The sequence below is a fragment of the Coenobita brevimanus genome, chromosome 14, assembly GCF_032717465.1.
Source record: "Coenobita brevimanus isolate Jiangsu-jjx chromosome 14, ASM3271746v2, whole genome shotgun sequence".
NCBI lineage: Eukaryota > Metazoa > Arthropoda > Malacostraca > Decapoda > Coenobitidae > Coenobita > Coenobita brevimanus.
In genome coordinates, this window is record NC_136967.1 from 54533514 (window position 1) to 54555926 (window position 22413).

General features: G+C 40.7%; 1 protein-coding gene across 1 annotated transcript; it reads right to left on the reverse strand.

The window, feature by feature from the left end:
• Nucleotides 1–4575: 4575 nt before the first annotated feature.
• LOC145390403 (uncharacterized) lies at nt 4576–16644 on the reverse strand. Its single transcript, XM_080265337.1, has 11 exons — nt 16518–16644; nt 15338–15427; nt 14463–14596; nt 13797–13970; nt 12926–13048; nt 11714–11818; nt 10169–10255; nt 9519–9614; nt 8065–8239; nt 4927–5051; nt 4576–4665 (listed from the first exon to the last, which is right to left on the reverse strand). The coding sequence occupies exons 1-11, from the start codon at nt 16642–16644 to the stop codon at nt 4576–4578; spliced, it is 1326 nt and encodes a 441-aa protein (XP_080121463.1).
• Nucleotides 16645–22413: the final 5769 nt, after the last annotated feature.

The following is a 22413-nucleotide window of genomic DNA, read 5'->3' on the forward strand; positions in this document are numbered from 1 at the left end:
ATCCCTAGGACTCTTGAGTGCCTCCGGATCCCTTGGAGACAAACATTAAAATATCGGAAGCATTACAATGCTGGCGACTGGCATGACCTTGGGCGGCACATCATTGAATTTACCTGAAAAGATTGTTGCGTCCATGGCCGAGAGTCGTCCACCTGGCATGCCAGTTACGAAAGTTATTCTTTCGAGTATGAACGCATACATTTCATGCTCTTACCTTTAGAGTAACTGCTAATTAATATCAAGTAAATCCATTCAGATCATTTCAGGATCATTAAAAAAATATATATATTAATTCAACTGAAGTGAGGTCCACTTACATCTCGATAAGTTTTTGCAGGTCATTAATATTCTATCGAGGCTCTTCCCTCCTAGTCAGACCGAGCTAGGTAAGGTCAAACACATTCTGGTTAGTTGACGTCTACTTTAAACAGTCTCAATACTCTTAAACCATTAAAGCCGCCCATGATTCAGACCACAGCCATTCATCCCTAGTCATGTCAGTTCAGAGTCATTTTGGGCCAGTTAGGTTAATCTAGACCCAACTAGTTATTCTGGTACATCAGTGTCACTTTAGGTCCTTTACTCCCATCTCCCCTAGACGAATGTAGTTAAGGGTAAATCAGGTCCAGTTAGGCTCATTCAAACCGTTCTTTTACATCCATTCAGGGTAGGTCAGGGCCATTCAGTTCAAATGAAAATCATTCAGCCAACTTCAGCTCCATTCAGGTCATATTAGACCCATCTTAATCATTTTGTTCAAAGCTAGGCAGGTCAGCTCAATATTCTTTTCAGTCAGCTTACATAACTGCAAGTCCTTGAAAGTCTCCTTATGTCAGCCCGAGTGATGCAAGTATAATATAGATCGAATCAGGACATGCACATGATCGAGTATGTCAAAAAATCAGACTGGAGCAATGGTTTTAGAAGTGTTAAAACTCAGGACTGTCTAGCCCATATAGGTCTCTTTGGCTCCATCTGATCCATGCAGGCCGATACAGATGAGTTTAGCTGATGCCGATGTAGCCGTGTTCTAGAAATCAGCCCTTGTTTATTGCCGTTTTGAAGATGTAGGATTTTGATAGAGAGAGAGAGAGAGAGAGAGAGAGAGAGAGAAATCCTGAAACTTGGTGTACACAACTGTACCATAGATAATCTTCCTCAGCCTAGAAATAAATTAGTGAGGTCGTGGCAGTGAATGCTGGTAAAAAGAACGAGGACACCAACAACTAAAACACAAGGAGAATCAGAGAAAACCAAAAATATTCTTGCCTTGAAAAATATAAAAACCAAGCCTCAGAAACGCGAAACAGAAATGTGATGAAGGTCGGGGTTGTGTCACATCTACTCATTCTCTTTTACTGCTAGCGTCTGAGCCATGTGTTTTTATTTTCTTTAGTTGTATTTATTAATTTACTTTTCCTACTTCACGATTTTTTTGCATAGGTTCATCAAAGAATTTCAAAATCAGCACACTAATGTTGGTGTCAGTACGTGTATACCACAAGGACAAATAATGGTGCACACACATACATGCACTCATTCATTCCTCACACACGCGTACCCAGAGTATGATCGTATATTGGTACCTTTTTAGTTGAGTAACTTGGATAAATTGCTATATTATAAACTAGGAATATATTCTGTGACACGTTACGTCTCCTGTGCCACAGCTCTTGCCATCATGATATACAGTAAAAGGGTTAAAGAGAGTAGCCGGTATAGATTATCAGTTGTACATTATTTATAAGTAATGATCTACCTGAGAACAGCAAGCCGTTAGCGCATGAGTGTTTGGGTGATATACTAAACACGCTGCTGTATCATTCAAGTGTACGTGTTACGCTGCGATTTATGTCTGTGATGAATTGCCTTTGCTTCAATAGACCCGGAAAGTATTCTTCGTTATTGTATCCAGCGTTGTAAATCTTTTATTACTTCACACTAGCACACATGTACTCAGATTTATTTCTGAATCACACACACACACACACACACACACACACACACACACACACACGCACATTTCCAGCAAAACATCACACCTTCCCTCACTTCACGAACACTGGTATAACAATAAGGGTTACTTAATGAACTGATGCTCCTACACGCCTTTTAGTGAATATGCAAGTGAACCACCACACCCACAAATCTTGTGGATGTAGGAAGATAATGTTTTTGTAGTAGCGTGTATACCTCTTTGGGTCACGGAATGGTTCAGTGGGAGATTCCGTACTTACACATTGATGTTTTTACTTAGCTGGAGGTAAACTGACAAGTGAAAGTTGTCATGGATTCAAAAGTAATCTTATTGGCACGAGTTGGCACAGTCTATGGAGTTGTAATGACTGATAATACATGGGAGAATCCTGGATAAATATATAAAATAATTTTAAACGAGGTGATCGGTCAGTATTAATTAGTTATTTAGAAGTATCGGAGACATTCTATGTCCAAAAATTTGAACATGTTTTTCAATAATAGATGTATGAGTACTATGGCACTCGTGCAACTTCTAAGGCATATTATGCTTGTGAGAATTTCTGTTTCATATTTCCCTCATCCATTAAGCACAAAAAATTAAAATCACCAATTTTTTCAGACTCATGCAAGTTCTGTACTGAATTATATACTGCACAACAGATCATCTTAAGATTAACTAACCTAAAATACAGACCATGGTTAACATCATGAACGGAATGTCGTGTATGCAGTAAGCATGCTGAGACAAGGGAAGACTTATGCTTTTGTTGGGTTAAAATGCTTGGATAATTGTTAGATATTTAGGCTAGTAGGCAAAATGAAGAGAAACCATTATCATTGTTTATGTTACTTTCATTATTTGATAATTATATACCATACTACTGTACTAGTAACGCTTATGGGTGAAACAAACACAAACAAAAGCTCAACATACAAACTGTGCTTATCACGTGAAGTGGGATGTCAGACAGATTTATTAAACTGCACTGCTACGCATCACTGTAGAAACATATCAGTAACTGCCAAAAGAAGTGACTGCAGTAAGCATCACCATATACAATAAGCACAGTATCGTTTGTAATAATATTTCTTATGTTAAAAAAGAAGCACATTTATCTGTACTCGACGCATACTTAGTAAATAGGCAATCTAGTAAGAATTCTAAAAACTACACACTTCACATAATAAGCACTCACATTAATGCATCCAAACTTAATGAACGTTAAAATCCGTGTAATTATAGAGACTGGAGCAAATAAGATCAAGGGGTTTTGGGACGGCGTTAATGTTGCCAACCTCATTCTTAAAAGTAATACAATGTAGGATGTTATTTAGTACGTATCAATTAATCCTTTAATCCTGTCATCCCCCTTTGGGTGAGTAGGATCATCTCAAGACAAGGCTACGGCAGTTCAGAACATTATGGAGATTGACCTTTCCTCTTGGCAGCATTTTACGTGACAGGAAAACCTATAAGATTTGAAACACAGAGCATAAGGCACATCCATCTCTGACTCGTGTTTTCTGTGCCACTAGACCATCAGCCGTCTAGCTAAAGAAGTAGCAAGTTCAGGAAATGGAAAATGCATAAGAAGTAAGAGGAGGAAAGAATATCTGGTAAAGAAACAAATATGATGGTATTCAGTCTAACAGGCGAAGAAATAATCTAAATAAGGGTTAATCATAGCTCAGGATGTAAGGGAATAGAAATAAAGAACACGTCATCATCGTCATCATCATCATCCGAACGCTATCATCAGCCAATACATGGGGTACATGGGATACAAAATTACTGTAGGATCAGGAAAGCGTAAAAGTATGTGAACTACAAAAAGATTCCCAGTGAAATGGACCACACATCCATTCACTTATCACTCAATCCGTTCATACTCTTGGCTCATTTTACACACCAAATAGTCCACACAAAATATGTTTATGTGCTTTGTAATGCCTGTGACGAAGATCATTCATTCGACTGCAAAAACGTGCAACCTTAGTCAAATGCATCTCTATGGAAACTTTATTCATCCATTTTATCCTTTGTCGGTTCAGTTGCTCTCTCAGCTTCCATGCTTCATTCGCATATTCACCTTCTGTATCCGTCCACCTATTTCTTGACCTTCCTCGTTTCCTCTTACCCTTAGACTTGTTCACCACCTCTTGCACTCTATGTGACCACACCATCTAGGCATGCTTTTCTATCACTTGATCATTCGATTTTTTTACTTCCTATCTCGCACAAATCCAAAATTCTTGCCCTATTCAATCTACCAAACCCACATATATTCATAAATAGTTACCTCTCCGTTCCCACTCTTGAGTTTTTACATTCATACCATTCCAAAATAAATTCACCAACTCAATGACAGCCAGAAAAACAAGAAAACTTAGAAAATAAAAAACTAGAAAGGCACAAGGCAAGAGAAGAGCCATGACGACCGCACAGCAAAACATCCATATAGCATACTCAGGCAGAAAAACGATACACGAATTAAAACTTACAGAGTAGAGTAATAATAAGCAAAATACTGAGCCGTAATGAAAAATAAGTCTTTTCAATTTAGACTACAAAATTATCCACCTCCCCGTTTTCTACTACTGCAAAAGAACAGTGTCCCCCCTCTCTGCCACCTTGTCCATCACAGTCCTGTAGATATCCTGTCTATTCAGCTTGTCCTGGATCACCTGAGGGAAGAATAAGGCCTAATTAATACCTGTCGACTACGCGGGGGAAGATAATTTTTTCTGTTTCAGTCGTCCCCTAGAATATGAGTATGATCCATAATCGTCAGTGTTACATTCTGGTCCCCATTTGTACTGCTGAGAGAGAGAGAGAGAGAGAGAGAGAGAGAGAGAGAGAGAGAGAGAGAGACAACTGAGAAGTATTAGAGGAACATGAGGTTGCGGTGTGGCGTGGTGTGTTGTGATGTGGTGTGGATGACGTACCTGGTGTATTCTTGGCTCCAGTCTATCCATGATGACGTTCCTGAGTGCGTTGGGCAGGATGTTGACGGCCATTTCCACCGCGTAGTCTAGCGTGCCATCACCAGCTGACCTCACTGCGATGTTGCCTGAGCACCAACGAACAACAGAATACTTTTATACATTGCTTGTTATATTCCATGTTATAAAGACATTTCTTTTTATGCAAAAACGGAGATCTATGGGACGATAAACATTTTTTTAGTTACAGACTGCTGAGCCATTATGGCAACGAACGGACAATTGTTTACTTCAGTTTGCTTCACCTGCGGCTTCCGAGGAAAACACTGATAATGTTTAGGCCAGCTGCAGGTCGGGAGAACATTGCTGATTATGCTGTACTGATTTATTCTATACAGTCAAGATCCATGATGGTTCATCTTGTAAAGTATGATATTTTCCAGTGACAAGCAATCGACCAGATGCCATTACTGTAAGTTCATACTATCTATCTATCTATCTATCTATAGCCCGACGCCCTAATCCCGCAAAGGGTGGCCGCAGACAAAACGCCTCCAAGTCACTCTATCACCCACCATTTGACTCCCCTCCCCCCAACTCACCCCCCCCTCCCTCATATACCTCTCAACTCTATCCCTCCACCTCATCCTCGGTCTACCCCTCCCTCTCCCTCCCTCCACCTCACCTACATAAACCCTCTTAGTCAGTCTTTCATTCTCCATTCTCTCCACATGTCCAAACCACCTCAGTGTATTTCTCCTAATCTTTTCAACCACATCCACATCTACCCCACAACGTTCCTTCACTTCTTCATTCGTCAACCTGTCCCTCCACGTCACTCCACATGCTCCTCTCAAGTAACTCATTTCCACTGCTCTCACTCTTGACTTGTTCCCCTCTTGCAAGGTCCACGCCTCGCTTCCATACGTCAGGGTAGGGATCACAATACCATCATGCAGTGACTTCTTAATTTCCATACTCACCTCCCTATTTCTCATCACTGCTTTCAGTGTACCAACAACCTTTCTTCCCTGCTGTACCCTTTCACGTACTTCATCCCCCAAAGTTCCAGCCTTACTCATCACACTACCCAAGTACTTGAATGCACTCACATTCTCCATATCCTCACCATCCAACCTCACTGCACACTCTGTGACTTCATTCCTCTCAAACACCATAACTTTACTTTTGTTTACATTAACTGTCAGATTCCTCCTCCTACACACTGTCCCAAATTCATTCACCAAACCTTGCAACTCCCATTCATCTTCACTCAACAATACTGTATCATCAGCAAACAGCAACACCGGAAGCTTCCAAATCTCACCCTCATTCATTAGGGCCACCCCCACATCCACTGCCCTACCTTGCACCTCCTTTACAACCCCATCCATATATATATTAAACAGCCATGGAGACATTACACACCCCTGTTTCAGTCCCACATTGAGATCAAAGAACTCACTCAGTTCACCATCCACTCGCACCGTAGCCCTAGCTCCCTCGTACATACTCTTCACAGCACTCAACAATTTCCCCTCCACTCCATATATTCTTAATACCTTCCACATACCTTGCCTATCTATTCTGTCATAAGCTTTCTCCAAGTCCATGAAGGCAGCATACACTTTCCTTCCCTTCTCTAGATACTTCTCCTCTAAACATCTTAGAACAAATATCTGATCTACACACCCTTTTCCCTTCCTAAATCCCCCTTGTTCTTCTCCAACTAGCTCCTCTGTCATATGCCTAACCCTATCAATGAGTATTCTACCATATATTTTACCAGTCACACTAAGAAGGCAAATACTCCTATGGTTACCACATACTTCTCTCTCCCCTTTTCCTTTGTACAGAGGAACAATTATACCTGATTTCCAGTCCTCTGGAACCCTTCCCTCTTCCCAAGCCAATCTACACAACTTCCATATCCACTCCACAACAATCTCACCCCCATACCTAAGCATTTCACCACACACTCCATCAATTCCTGGGGCCTTTCCCAGCTTAATCTTCTTCATCGCTTCCACTACTTCCGACCTACTGATCTCTTCCTCCCTCCTCTCATCTCTTCTTCTCCCAGCCATTCCCCAACCACTTATACTCACACTGCTCTCACTCTCTACATTCAACAAATCCTCAAAGTGCTCCTTCCATCTCCTCAATTTCTCTCTCTTCTCCACCAACAATCTATTATTCCTATCTTTCACTCCCCTACTATTTCCCCTTTCACACTGCCTTACTTTCTTTACCTCCTTCCAAAACAATTTCTTACTCTCCCTCCATTTCACACTCAGATTCCTCCCAAACTCTTCATCCACTTTCTTCTTACTCTCCTTCACCAGTCTCTTAACCTCCCTTCTCCTGCTCACATATACCTCTCTCTTCTCTCTCTCATCTTCTCCCCTACCTCTACTCGCCAACCATTCACCATATGCCTTCTTCTTTTGTTCCACAGCTCGTTTCACCTCATCATTCCACCATGCTGTCCCTTGCACACCCTTGCATCTCCTCCTCACTCCACAAACCGCCTCACACGCTGCGCTTATCTCTTCCGTGAATATCTTACATACGTCTTCCACCCCTTCCATCTGCTCTAGCTCATACCTTCCCAATCTTTCTTCCACTATGCTCTTATACTCTGTCCTTTTCTCACTATCTTGCAATTTCTCCACTCTTCTCACAGGAGCTGCTTCCTCCTGTCTTCCCCTTCGCCTCCTCAACCACTTTCTTTGCAGCTCTACCTTGGCCATCACTAAGTGATGGTCCGAGACTCCATTCCCCCACCCTCTCCACACCCTTGCATCCAACACTTGGTCCGAGACTCCATTCCCCCACCCTCTCCACACCCTTGCATCCAACACTTGGTCCGAGACTCCATTCCCCCACCCTCTCCACACCCTTGCATCCAACACTTGTCTTCTCATACTACAGCGCATATTACTGTTTGTCACGTATGTAACTAGTTACCTTAAGTATGCCTGAAAGGCAGAAGTCTGCTATTTTTCCACCAGCTTTGTTCTTGCATGTCATTAATTAGGCTGCCAGTACCTTCTCTGCGTTTGTCTAATTTAAAACTTGACAGATCCTGCAGTTAAATAGTAATAACAAAAGGGTAATCAATAAATAAAAGCTGCTGACCAAGCTGAACATCTATCTTCCTGAGGGTAGGTGGGCTTCTGATGTTTGCCGGCTGCTTGGCCTCCACCGTCACCGCCAGACCGTCTATCTCCAGGTCCATGTGGCCACCCACGGCCGGCAGCAGGGCAGCCGACAGCGACCAGTCCGCACCGCCACTCAGCTTTTGAGTACCGATCTTGGGTGAAATTGGAAGATGTTAATCAAATAATACATGGAAATACAGATAGAAGCAATTGTAATTATATATGTATATACCAGCTGCCACAGAAACTAATTCCAATAACTCTGTGTTTGATTTTTTTGGTCACTCATTCTAAGTAAACGATCATGAACTTGTGTCAGAATCCAGTGGCTATGACGTTATAGTGGTGGTGGAAAACACACTTCCCCCTCCCACCTACTATTGATATGCGCGTCTCAGCATTAAACTACTATTTTAGGAATGAACATTCGTGGAAGTTACACGGGGCATTGAGGCACGACGGCTTAGTTGGCCCGCCATAAATCAGTGACGGGTAAGAATTAGTCAGCGGTTTTAGTGAGAATCCATGACAGCGAAGGAAGGTTGTGGTGTAGTTAATTCATTCTTCATCTCTCATCCACTTGGGGTATTACCTGCTTGTCCAGACTACTTTAGTTTCATTTTTCATAACATTGAGCGTTCACAGAATTGCACTGGATGTTCGGGTAAAGATTGTCGTCAATATGCCATAAGTAAAATCCTATACTGCAGAATTAGATAACGCTTCAGTAAGAAATAAATCGAGGATATACCTTCAGATAGCCAATAATTTCATTACTGTTATGGTCAGAAAAACAGTACATTTTGTTTTACTTATCATGATATCGTCGCGAAATGCTGGCACTGAGTCGTGGAACATTCTGAACAAATAGGCCCAGTGTAAAAAACATCAGGAAACATTAACCGGATTCTGATCTTAGGGAAGACAAAGAAATAAGATGATAATGGAACTAAGATGTCGAGACAGTAGGTAGGGTTTGATGATATCTTTGAATGAATGCTGAGAGAATCAAGTTGTGACAGATTTTGCATAGTCTTAAAAAAATATGAGAGAGAGAGAGAGAGAGAGAGAGAGAGAGACTAAAGGCACACAGAAGCACAGAGACACAAGAAAGGCATGGAAGGAAAAGGAATATCTTCCATTATTAATCTTGAGCCTTACGGTGGCCTGTAATGGCTGGAGGGTGAAGATGAAAGCGAAACAAGAATTGAAAGGCTTTGGTAACAAATGACTACGGTAGTATAATGCCTGAACATAAATATATCTCACTCTTCTACTTAAAAAAAAAAAAACTCTATTTCAGTGTGTTTAATTAAAGTGTGCTCCAGCTGAAACATTCCCTAGTTTGTGCCTGTCTCCCTTGTCCCACCTTTGTTCGTGCCTTACCATTGTTCTCATCCCTACCCTACTGTTGTTCCTTTTCAGTCCTACCTGTATGGTGATGTAGACAGCATTGTCAATAAACTGTGCTGAAACCTCATGCGTCCTGTAGAAGGTGCTGATTCCCACCACTTCAACATCCTTCAGCTGGAAAGGTAAGTTGCAGAAATAGAGTGCGGTATAAATTTACCTGACATCTCTACAGAAGCAGAGCAACACTTCATTATCATCAATAATATAATTAGACAATTTTTATTAACATAGTGACAGATGAAACTCAAAGGAAGTAAGAAAAAAGAATACTCGATTATTTTTTAACTTAACACCTTGTGATAGGAAAATCATATACTGCTTTCCAAAACTATGAAAACCTGAACGTGCTAAATAGTAGTGGACACTTCTTAACTAACAATATAAATAGGGTAGTAGCCATTTCATGCACGTTTCTTATAATCTTTACTAATGTTTGTACATATTTACAAGGTTCTCTCAGTCTATGTGCATTCTTTTTCGTAGTCTGCCTGTACAGTACACAAACGAAATAGAACAACACACACACACACACACACACACACACACACACACACACACACACACACACACACACACACACACACACACACACACACACACACACACAGAGCCGCTCACCTGAACACACACATACACAAACGAACAAACATCCAAGCAAACAAACTCACCTGAACTGTTACTCCCCAGGCTAGGTTGGCGTCCACGGTTGGAGGCATGAATGGGTCCAGATTCCTTTTCCTGATTTCGTTACGGATCTGATGGGCGGATCAAGAGAACAATTAATTACTTATCTGTTACTAGCAGGGACCTCGGCGCGACAGTGGTAAAAATTATGAAGGTATATACCATCAGTGCCTGGGATCCTGGGGGGCCACGCACCTGTTGGAGACGATACCTGGGGTCTTGTTTTACCAATTTGACCTGTATTTCCCTTTGTGCCCATTTCCCTAGGGATCTGCTTCTACTATGGATGTATTCACCCTATGGATCTATTTTCCCATTACCCCACCAACCCATCCTGCCCACTCGCTTACTCACCTTTCCTGCTCGCCCACTCCCTCATAAACCGTGTCCACACACACCTACCCCGCACATCCACCGGCCCGCGCACCAACCCTCACCAATCCATCCTGCCTACCCACTCACACATCCATAGTACCCCACCGTGTCCAACCACACCCTCTCACACACCAAATAGTCCACTTGCCTCACCCATCCTTAACACCTTCTCCACACACTCATCTCCACCCACCCGTTTGTAATAATAGAGATATGGTTGTGGAATGAAATTAAAAACTCTACGGTAATAGGCTGCTAAGCTCCATCATGTTGACTTGATTAGTGACTTGATTAGTTTTAAACCTGGCCAGTAGGGGGGACCTTTTTAGTATCTTCAAAGCACGAAAACAAATTCAGGATAAATAGTTACACCTGTTAGTCTTCCTTAGACTTCCCTAAATAGTTCAGCCCTAATTTCAGTGGCGGACAAAAACATAGACAGACAAACGCACTTTCAACAATACAGATAAAATTTACGCATGTAACTGCCAGGCTTAGGATGTTATCTCACTGGCATCGCAGACTTCATAACACTTCCTCCTCAACAATTTTCCTTATTTTTTTTTTATTTTTATTAGTTGTGTCCTTTAAATATCGACATAATTTGGTTAAGTAACATCAAAGAGACACTGTGCTAGTATATATATCTCTCTCTTTCTGGAGGACTGCAGTGTAAACAGGACTGAAAGTAGACATTGCGATGGTGTCTGACATTTATTTGCTATGATGAACGCGTATCTACTGGATGCGTTCTGTAACATGGCGTGCTGCAGGTAGTCCCATACAGTGCTTACAACTGTTCCACAAGTGATCGCAGGGAAGTAGGGGCTGTGAATACCGGTATTTAAAGCTCATGGATGCTGTTGTGTGTCATTTGCATACAAAATCAGCTTTCATATTCGTATTTTTTTTTTAATGCATGGAAGAAGGAATCAAAGGGCAGGAGCCCGCAAACCGTTCCTTCAAAAAAAAAAAAAAAAAAAAAAAACTACGAAAGAGAGCCAAATTCAAGATCCGTTCATTTCGAGATGCCTGGACACACTGCGATTGAAAGACTGGAGATCATAGGAAACAGGAAATACAGACAGAAGGAGACAATTTATGAAACTTATCTTCCTTACGATGTAATGACGTAGGTGTGCTATGTATGTTACCTTGACTATGGCGTAATCTGCCGGCGAGATGGAATCCGGGAAGGGAGTGTTGCCCAGCCGCTGCTCCAGCCGCTCGTTTAATCTCGACATGATCTTGGTCTGAGCCTGCGCGGGGAGTAAGTATTTTCAATTACACTTACAGGTATTTATATGACATGTTCAAATGCATGTTGACAGAAATATGTATAAATATTTGTTTGAACTATTAATCCTTCAGTAAACCAGCATTTCCATAAACCCTGTAACTTGCTTCAACATTTCAGCAGTGGACGTGGCCCGGTGGTGACGTGAGGGAGGGGAGAGAGGCGTGGGCCAAGATTTCCCAGTTTCTCCTCCCTCGCCTACATATAAGCACATTAACATTCCCCCTGGCGGCAGGAGCAGGGGAATTCTAATGCATGGGCTGAAGGGGAGTGGAGTGTCACCTTACCGTGGGAGGAGGGGCCACCTTGGGGAAGGGAGTGGAATGCGTCTGTGTGCAAGGATTAATGTACGGAATTCGGACAGGTAGGGGTTATCAGTTTGTGCTAAGTGCTCATGCGAGGGAAGCTGAAACATAGGTACTGTGTAGTGAAAGAAGTTATCAGGATAATAAAGTAATATAAACACACTATTTAAGACTATCCATTTCTGAGTCCGTTTGCTCATTGTCAAGTAAAAATTATACATACATATATATATATATATATATATATATATATATATATATATATATATATATATATATATATATATATATATATATATATATATATTTTAATGGGTGATATGTAAAACAATATCATCAAATGGAGGCTAATGTTCCATCCTCCCACAGGCAACCCTTTTCGCAGCGCTGAACACACGTTTCTTATAATCAGGTATACGATACGAGATAAATGATCATACATCTCCTTTAACCTTGAAATTACTTTTTTCTTTCGCACGTCCTTGTATTTCCATTTCCTTCAGGTTCGTATATACTATCGTCAACAAATGTTATAGTTCTCTTTACACAATACTTCTTACCATGACCATTCATTTATGACAAATATTTTGTTTCATGTCGATTTATTGAATCTATCAATTGCTCACATGTTTCCTTCCAGCATTCATGTAGTTCATTATGTGTATGGCACCTGGTATTCCGTCTTCCTTTTCTTCGTAGCGCAGACAAATCTAATTTTTGAGATAGTATTAGTTATTCTATGCTGTATACTACAGACAACTTACCGTGCCAACAACGATGGGTTGAATAATGGTGCTGAAGAAGGTGCTGGCGGCCGACACCACAAGGGAGTGTGTGTATGACAGGCCAGTGAAGTCCAGCAATAAATCGTCATACGCAAAGTCAATCTGAAGAATAGATAAGTAATTGTAATAAGGATGGTTTATATATATATATATATATATATATATATATATATATATATATATATATATAGATAGATAGATAGATAGATAGATAGATAGATAGATAGATAGATATAGATAGATAGATATATATATATATATATATATATATATATATATATATATATATATATATATATATATATATATATATATATATATATATATATATATATATATATATATATATATATATATATATTTTTTTTTTTTTTTTCAAAGTTAATCATCCAGAGGACTGCAACGAGAACTGTCGTAACTGCTGTCCATCTGGGTCGTAATTAAGAAGAAGAATATTTATTGCAATGTGTCTCTATATATCCTTTTTCATTACTCATTTTCGTAAGCTTATTGAGAATGCCGTGAATATGTGATTTGATGTGCCCTGCCCGTTCGCCTGGAAATTTGTTGTTTTACACTTTTCTTAGCCTGGCTGGCAACATATGATCTTAATTAGCAGAAGGAACATAGAGGGTTGAAATCCAACTCGGTTATGGTTATATTCACTGACTCTGTGGTGTAAAGGGATGGTGATCTCAAACTCAGACTGAAGCCAGGAAAAATGAAAAAAAAAAGAACACACACACACGCACACACACACACACACACACACACACACACACACACACACACACACACACACACACACACACACACACACACACACACACACACACTAAATACCCCTCACCTGGAGATTATTGACTTTGAGGATACCTTCTGTGCTGACCCCCAGAAACAAGTCTGTGGTGACCTGTATGCCGAGGATCGTGATGTTGGCATCTCCCTGCGACGACCCCCAATACCCAGGCCACTCATACGCTCCATAAACGTTGACATTAGGCAGACTTAATCTCGCTGTGGCCTGTGGGACGACACGTACAGCTGAGTGAAAACAGTGGCGGCTCTCCCCACCACGTTAAAGTCGACGAACTATTGGAGTCTAGGCATCAACACGTTTGAGATTGTGAACCATAAGGGCAACCAAAACATACCCTTGTCTCTACTTGTGTTACGAAACCTCACATGACTAACTTTGGACTCGACATATTTACACCATTGGATCAAGGACACACGAAGAGGATAATTAATCGGTTCAAGGTAAGGTAAATGTAAGATGAACAAATAATACTAATCTGGGCACAAAGGGAAAAAGGAAAGAACAACAATAATAGAGGGCACAGGGAAAAGGAAAAAAGTGAAATCTAAATACCAATGGTACACCTCGTGGAATCAACCATTTTACCATTTTGTGCCCACTACTTAAAGCTAATGAAAAAAATGAAAGTCTTAAGTGGCGTAATGATGATCTCTGAGGGTTTAAGCTTTCATTAACTGTACAGAGGGTGTGACGTACCGAGAGTGAGGTGATGTTGACGTTGACGTACTCCAGTCTGAGCTCCGAGTGGCCAGAGATAAGGGCATCGAATAGAGTTATCTGTGATAGTCCCAGCCTCCCAGGTATCTGTATGGTGTCAGGCACCTGTAGCACTGAGACAGACGATAGGCTTGATTACCACATTTTTGTATGAGAGTTGCTGAATCTAAATAAACGTCGCTAATGTATGCAGCAGTTTATGTCAGCTTGAAGAGCTATGGTTCGAAAGTGGAAGTGTCTCATACTTTGTGTTCCTACAAACTAAAGCCTTTTCACCTTAACCTGGCTCAAATTTTTGTTTTGTAGGAGCTTACCCCAAGTAGTTCAGTTGCAAAACAAGACAGTACTATGGCTCTACATCCTCTTCATATCACTCGTTTGTCATTAGTACCATATTATAGTGAAATCTCAGGTTTCTATTCAATATTTAGGACAGTGATACTGCAGTTGTAGGCCATGTTAGAGTAAAAGTACATAGAAGCATCACAAGATACTGCAGGAACTCATGTGTTACTTAATCCTTTGAATCCCATGATATATTATTATTGTATCCTGCCTCTTTCACGCGATTTTATTTAGTTTCGGGAAAGACACCAAGTTGTGAAAAGGTTAACTGAGTCTTGTAGTTTGATTCTGGACTTGAAACTGGTGGACAACACAACTCGACCACTTCAACCGGGTGTTCCCATAGATCTTTTGCTGACACTAATCGTGTATGATTATCTGTGCTATGATTTTGTGGTGCATGAGATGAGTAAGTGCGTTGCTGTAAGGGGCTTCATTACAGTGAGGGCACAGTGAATCATTGGTCATTTGTACTTTGTGTTGGTGCTGACCCAGAAATTCTCACTGACCTGGTATGCCGTGAGGGTCCCGCTGAGAGAAGTAATCCACCAGGTCCTCCACCGCTCGCTGTAGGGTCAAGGGCTCGTCCCCAAGCCAGTCTGTCAATAACCAGAGCCACAAGTGTGTAGGATGCCGAAGTTATACTGGAAATCAGTATAAGGTAATGAGCTACTTTATCACCACTTTCTCAGCGTGCTTTATGAGAAGGATGGAAACGAACATGAAAAGATGAGTGCATTTTATTTCTGTTTTTGGTAGCCAGCTAGCTATTCTATAGGTATTCTATGTTTTTAATTTACCCGGTTATTTACCCGTTACATAGTTTATAAGCCGAACCGCAAATTTCGGACCATGGCAAGAAATAGGCCTTCACTTACATCTTTATAGGACGAAAGTGTTGTATTCCTTTCTTTCGCACCAGGCACACTCTGCTCTATCCTAGTAGCCTCAGCTGGACCAATAGGACCACTTCCATTACCTCATCATCCTTTACTTCACCCCCTTCGTCAAGTCCTTACCCAGACCTCCACTCCCACATAGTTACTTCAGAGACGTTTGAATTTGTTATGGCAATATTAAACTGTGTAGGTCTTGGGCACTAATGTTGTGAGATATGGTATTTCTGTCTTGTCAAAAGTAATATATAGTATGTGGTTTCATTTTACACCATCTGATAAAAGACTTCGGAATGACATTTGCTTTATTTCTAGCCTACTGAAGTGCACAGCCAAAGTTCTTTAATAGAAGAGACAGTGAGGCCAGAGAACTTGCCCTGGGGAATTAATCTGCTAATGGCTGTTCACTGAATCACGGTAAAATTTAAGTGAAGGCTTATGAAACTTTTCGGTGATGGGTTGTTCGCAAGAAAGCTTACCGGTATGCTTAAAATACTGCAGTACAATGAGTTTGTTCCCAAAGCTGAATGTCCTGTGCTTAATATGAGCTCTGTTCTGGATTTGTGCATAACAAGTAAAAAGAAATATATATATGTAAAAGGGTAACTTAAAATGCCTGATGCTGACGTTCATCATAAACTTGATCTTTTTGAAGAGGGAGACATATTCGAGAACATCTTTTAGACGCATTATTTATTCAAACCATTACCTGTTAATCTTAGCACATACATGAGGAGAGAGACTTTTACAGTTCTATGTACTGTATATTATTGCTCCACGACTAGCCACTCACACAACTCCCACAAGCGCAGCAGTTTGTACTCAGAGTGTTTCACCTTACCTCGTATATCAATTTTTTGTTGACAATTAGCCACTGTGCCCATCAGCAACACCAAAACCACGATCCAATATCCTCGCATTGTGAGTGAGTTCTTGAGCAAAAACAATGGAGGCAGAAAACTTAGGTATAACTGTAAGCACAAATAGTTATATATTTTCACCCGTCATTAACTGACAGAGCACTACATCTCACTCGCATTTCCTCTCAGACGAAAGCACAAAACTAAAGTCCTTATAGCTGTTCAGGCTTTAAACTTATCAATCACAGTCACCCTTTTTGGTTATATGGTGTCCTGAGCACCGTAAATGTGTTGGGTTGAAGTGAGGGTGGCACGCACTACAAACTGGCCAGCCCGGGGCAATCTCACTGACCCACTAGCGCATCCCTCAGGTTCCACTTATTATATTCACTGTCCTTGGTTTAGCCGTATTCCTTCAGCTTTCGGCGATAATGCTGTCAGTATTTTCCAAAAAATTAATGTAACTGATAACGGAGTATGTATGTGTCCTTATATAATGTAAACGGCTACGTTTTAGTGGAAACACAGCAGGTTGAATATTTCTGAAGAAGTGACAACTCTGCTCATGTTTATGTTCTCAAGGAGAGATAAGACAGATAATGGTCCAGATAAGGTTTGACCACTCGGTGCACCTTGTGAATGTACTTGACGTATCGGCTTTAGATCACGTTGAGTCAACAAGTAAGGAAGAGCAAAACAGTTCACATGATATAACGTATGTCATATAAGCGACAAAAAAAAAAAAAAAAAAAATTAGCTTCAGATGTATTTTTAAAAAATACTGGCAACACGAATAACATCGTCAATCTGATGACGCATTATTTCTTTCTTGCTGTTTACTGACGATTTTCTTCATGTTACGGCAGGATATTTAAACTGGAGGGTTCAGATATGATCATAGTCACTTCAGTATTACTGAAAAACAAAATATATAAATATAATCGCCAGGAGGTATCTTGAATAAAACGAAAAATGAACAGGATTATTTTTAGATGCTTCTAACAATTCATTTCTAAGACCCCCCCCCCCTTTTTTTTCCCCTGAGTAATCGCGTCTGAGAAAATCTCTGACCCAGCATATTAGTGTACTGAACTTTTGCTCATATTGCTGATTTGCACCTCATCTTTGCACAGGAGGATGTCTAAAGCGATGAAGTCATACACCTGCACATGTTACATCTGTGTTGTTGTTCTCTGTCGCACCTACTTTCGCTATATGTTAGTGGACTGCTTTACACATTCTACCCTCTATTGGTCGGGATATATCTACAGCAGTGTTTAATCTTGCTAACGTTAGATGATTTTATCCATATGGGAGTAAGTCATAGGAGCCTGTGGAAATCAAAACCAGAATTATTAAACCACCCATGGTCGAACATCGCCAGTTTTTTATTCCTGCAAACGCCAGGTCATTTTTTCAGCTTCGAGTGAATCATGGGAGCCTAATGGATCCAAGCACTTCATTACAAGCGATATCTCCTTGAGTGAATCAAGCGTCTGGCAGCAGTAGGAGTAAAATAAATATTACGTCATATAAATAAAGAAATCAACAGAAATGTCTTGGCTGGAAGAAATGATACAATGAAAATAGACCTGTTCATACCTGAGGGTTAAAAGAATGAAGATAACTCTTTTACGGTAATGGGTGACCCACTTTTCAAGGCCTACCCCAGCAACAATCCTCGTGACACAACACAGGGCCATGGACTGAGACCGGTGGTCTATTTACTGCAGAGTTATTTTCTTACACTGCCTCGAACTGGTACATAGCCCAGAGAGATCTTATACGACTGTTTAGTAACACTCAGCCATACTTAAACTACGACAATCTTGCTTAATAAGCTCGGAACCCTAGACCTGTAAAAGTATTATTGACGACAACAGTATATATATATATATATATATATATATATATATATATATATATATATATATATATATACTCGTATATATGGGTAGTTTGATGATACCGTCTACGATTTTTTTATTCCCATTCTCCTGTGTCTAGATTCCGCACGGCGTAAGTATAGTGGAGGGAAACAGGCTCAGGATAAAGATAATTATGATGGGTTTTATACAGGAGTCATAAGTTTTAGGCCATATTAAAGTATGAAGCATGCTACGTGAACATATAACTGCCTTGCCTCACCAATACACGTGAAGGAGACTTTGATCCTCTGCGGAACAAATCAGCGTTGCTATCTATGAGGCCTCGATAGCACCTGAGAGTCAAAGGTCAGAGTGTGGCACGGGTATGGGGTGGGCGGGGTAAGAGGTGCGGCTGGGGGTGTGTCGAATCGGTGGCTGTTGGTCTGGCACTTGACTCACGTTAGCATCCCTTGACTGCCAATGAGGTGATGGGGTGGATGCTTCCAGTCAAGCATCCTGCTGTAAATTCTGTGTTCTACCATTATCTTCTGTTCCAGGCTTGCCTTCTGTTTGTACTGTCACCTTTATCCTCCAATGATTTTACTTATTTGTTAGAGGTGGAGTGAGATTAGGTTGTGGGGTATGAGGAGTGAGAGATGAGGCTGAAAGGGGTGTGGATGAGAGGTGAGGGTGTGGGGTGTGAGAGTGAGATGTGAAGCATTGGCTGTGAAAGGTGACGCTGTGAGGTGTATATATATATATATATATATATATATATATATATATATATATATATATATATATATATATATATATATATATATATATTGTGTGTGTGTCCGACTCTGGGCATAGGCTTCACAGCCTGCTATCAAGGCCCAACAGTCCTCCTACATACCATACACCTCTACATGTCACCACTTCGGCGCTAACACCCACCGACCATATTGAATACATGCTAGGGCTGTCTCATACAGGACTGGTGTATTGGTATTAGCGGGGGTATTTTTACGACATGTCGGCGGGTCTTCTGGTAGATTAGTAAAGCCTGATATAATGAAATTCAAATCAATAAACTGTTCCCTGCCCCAGCCGGGATTCGAACCTGGGTCCGTAAGGACTGCAGGCCACCTCTTTACCGATTGAGCCACCGCCTCCCCCATATATATATATATATATATATATATATATATATATAAGACATTTTATGTAAGCCTCTCTCTCTCTCTCTCTCTCTCTCTCTCTCAAGAGAATTATATAGAATTAGTTCCAGTGGACAGCTTGAAGGTTACTTTAGATGTGCACAGCGTGACTTGGGGCGGTATTCAAGTAAGATTAGAAAGCTTACTAACACCTTTCCTGTACCGATTTATTTCTGATTCTCTTCCGTTACTATATCTTGTGTGTTACTCATGCAGTCTGTTTAGATATTCAGGACATAAGAAGCAAACCAGGGAATGTTAATGAGTAGTTTGGAAAGTAAATCGTTAAGGGAGAGTTGTTAGAAGCCTCCAAACCCTACAAGAATACGGGCCTTGATTTCTAACAGAGGAGAGAAGACGCGGAGTATCTGAGTGGTGAGAGAGCAAGGAGAATACGTCGGAGGTGAAGTTCGTGAACCCAGGTGATAGTGGTGTCGCAAGATTAGATGATCAGTGTTTAGTTTATCACAAGAATGGTGTCTGTGTGGGCTCATACTGTTTGATTGATAGTGCAGTGTCGCTTATCATGGTGTTCATAACATTTATGAAAAATATCCTGTTCCTAGTGATGATGATAATATAAATAATTGTCTAAAAAATGAAACATAGATCTACTTGAGAACCCACAGAGTTCTTATTCATTTACTACTACTTGCATCACACCAAGACGTCTATCTGTGAAACCTGCGTCGCTTTATTACACTAAAGTTTCAGGTACAACACGCAGTCACTTCTTTACTGTACAGTAGCATTATGAAGGACAGCCCTACCAACTATCAGTGATTTTAGATTATCCAGAATCCAACTCCGAATTGCCTAAGCTAGCATGCTTTTCATATGAGAACCATATGACAAAAATATGTTAAGCGACATAACCATGTAAATCTCTTTACATTTGCGACACCATAACATTAACACCCTGAAGTAATATGCCTCAAGTAAAATGCCTGTGCATCATATGTTGCTCTCTCTCTGTCTCTGTCTGTCTGTCTGTCTCTCTCTCTCTCTCTCTCTCTCTCTCTCTCTCTCTCTCTCTCTCTCTCTCACTTCTTACGGGATTATAGGTCATTGCTCTTCTAAACTCTACCTGCATTCCTTCCTTATTACTCGGGCCACCTGCACTTATCTAGTAACATATAACACTCTCACTTCTCGATACAAGACTTAGCTGCATTGACAGTCCTGTACATGCACAAGTAGTGAACAGTAGCTTATTTCTTCAGTCTGTCTTTCTTCTGCATTTGACCTGCAGTCTTTAAGCATCACATGTGCGAATTCCATCTTGATTCTGCCTTCTTTTCATCATCTTTCTTTTGCAACGAGCTGTCTTTATGCAAAATTTTCTTGTTTGATTATTGGTTATTGGATTTTGGTGTTAATACTAAAAGCAACCACTTAATCTTTCTTTTTCGTAGGTTTCAAATAACAAAAACTGACGGTGATTGGACAGCCACGGAATGGGAGCTCTTGTATATTGTGTCTCATGAAATACGTTAAGACTGTGAGCAATTCAGAATTATGTATAATATTAACTGGCTTTAGTTTTAGGCCAGGAGGGAAATGAATATGGCTAAAAGATTTGCATTTACAACACATACTGTACATAAACAAAGATGAGAACTGTCGTTGTTTCATAGAGCACTTAACTTATGATGAAGGAAATACTGCTTGATTATGCAATAGGACTTGAGATAGCGCGAGGAGCTATCACCTACGCAAGCACTACAGAGCGAGATAACCCCAGAGTCATTTCTTCTCCCCTCCACGCCTGCAGACGCCCCTGTCTTTGAGTACAATACCAGCCTGAGAAGAGCAGCGTGTAAGTCAACTTCTATGAATTTTGAAGAGGGTCTGTTTCTTATCATTATATTTTGCTTTTGGATTGGTTTTTTTTACAGTACTCACAGTAATTTCACATATAAAATACCATTCTTCTTGCTAAGCAGTGGAGTAGAAGAAATAACCCAAAAGAATAAAACAAAGCAGTAAGGCGCCGAGACTCCTCAGGAACCGCTCACCCTCCAATACTCCTGAACGATGCTGGATTTATGGCAGTCGACCTGTTTACAAACCCGATACTCTTAATGCCCCGCCGCCGCCATTACCGCTAATTCCACCCTCTTAACCCATTTACCTGTTCCGTATTATTAAGTTAACGACGCGGCCCCACAGTCGTACCGTTAGTCCTCCTGTAATGTCTTTTTTTTCTTTTGTCCCTATACCCTCTAGACTTTTCTCTTTTCCTTGTTGCTGCCTTTTTATTCTTTCATTGGTAGTCATTCATGGCTTTATTTGGGCCCTCCAGTCCCCCTATTCTTCTTTATCTTAAATTTCTTTTTCATTCGGTTACTAATTTCATTCCGTCTTTTTTATTCCATGTCTGCCTTGCGTCCTTTTCATCAGGTCTTCTATTTCTTCTTTCACCTCTTCTGCCTATGATCTCTTTTTCGCTTCCTGCTTCTCTTCCTCTCTTCATTGACTTGTCCTTTTGTTTCCACATTCCCCACACCATTTCCTAACCTTTCCACTCTTGTTATCTCTTTTTTCGTATCCTGTTCTTTCATCATTCCCCATTTCGTTTCCGATTCTAATCTTTTTTTGTTTTCTCGTCTCTCTTCTCCTATCACCATAACCAAACTTCCATCGACTCTGAGGAGAAAAAGCGCCGGAAAGTAGCGACAGTTTCATTCCTGTAAGTGCCTCGTGTCGGCTGCGGTCATTTTGTCGAAGGCCGTGTTGGGTATACTGTGTTTGGTTGA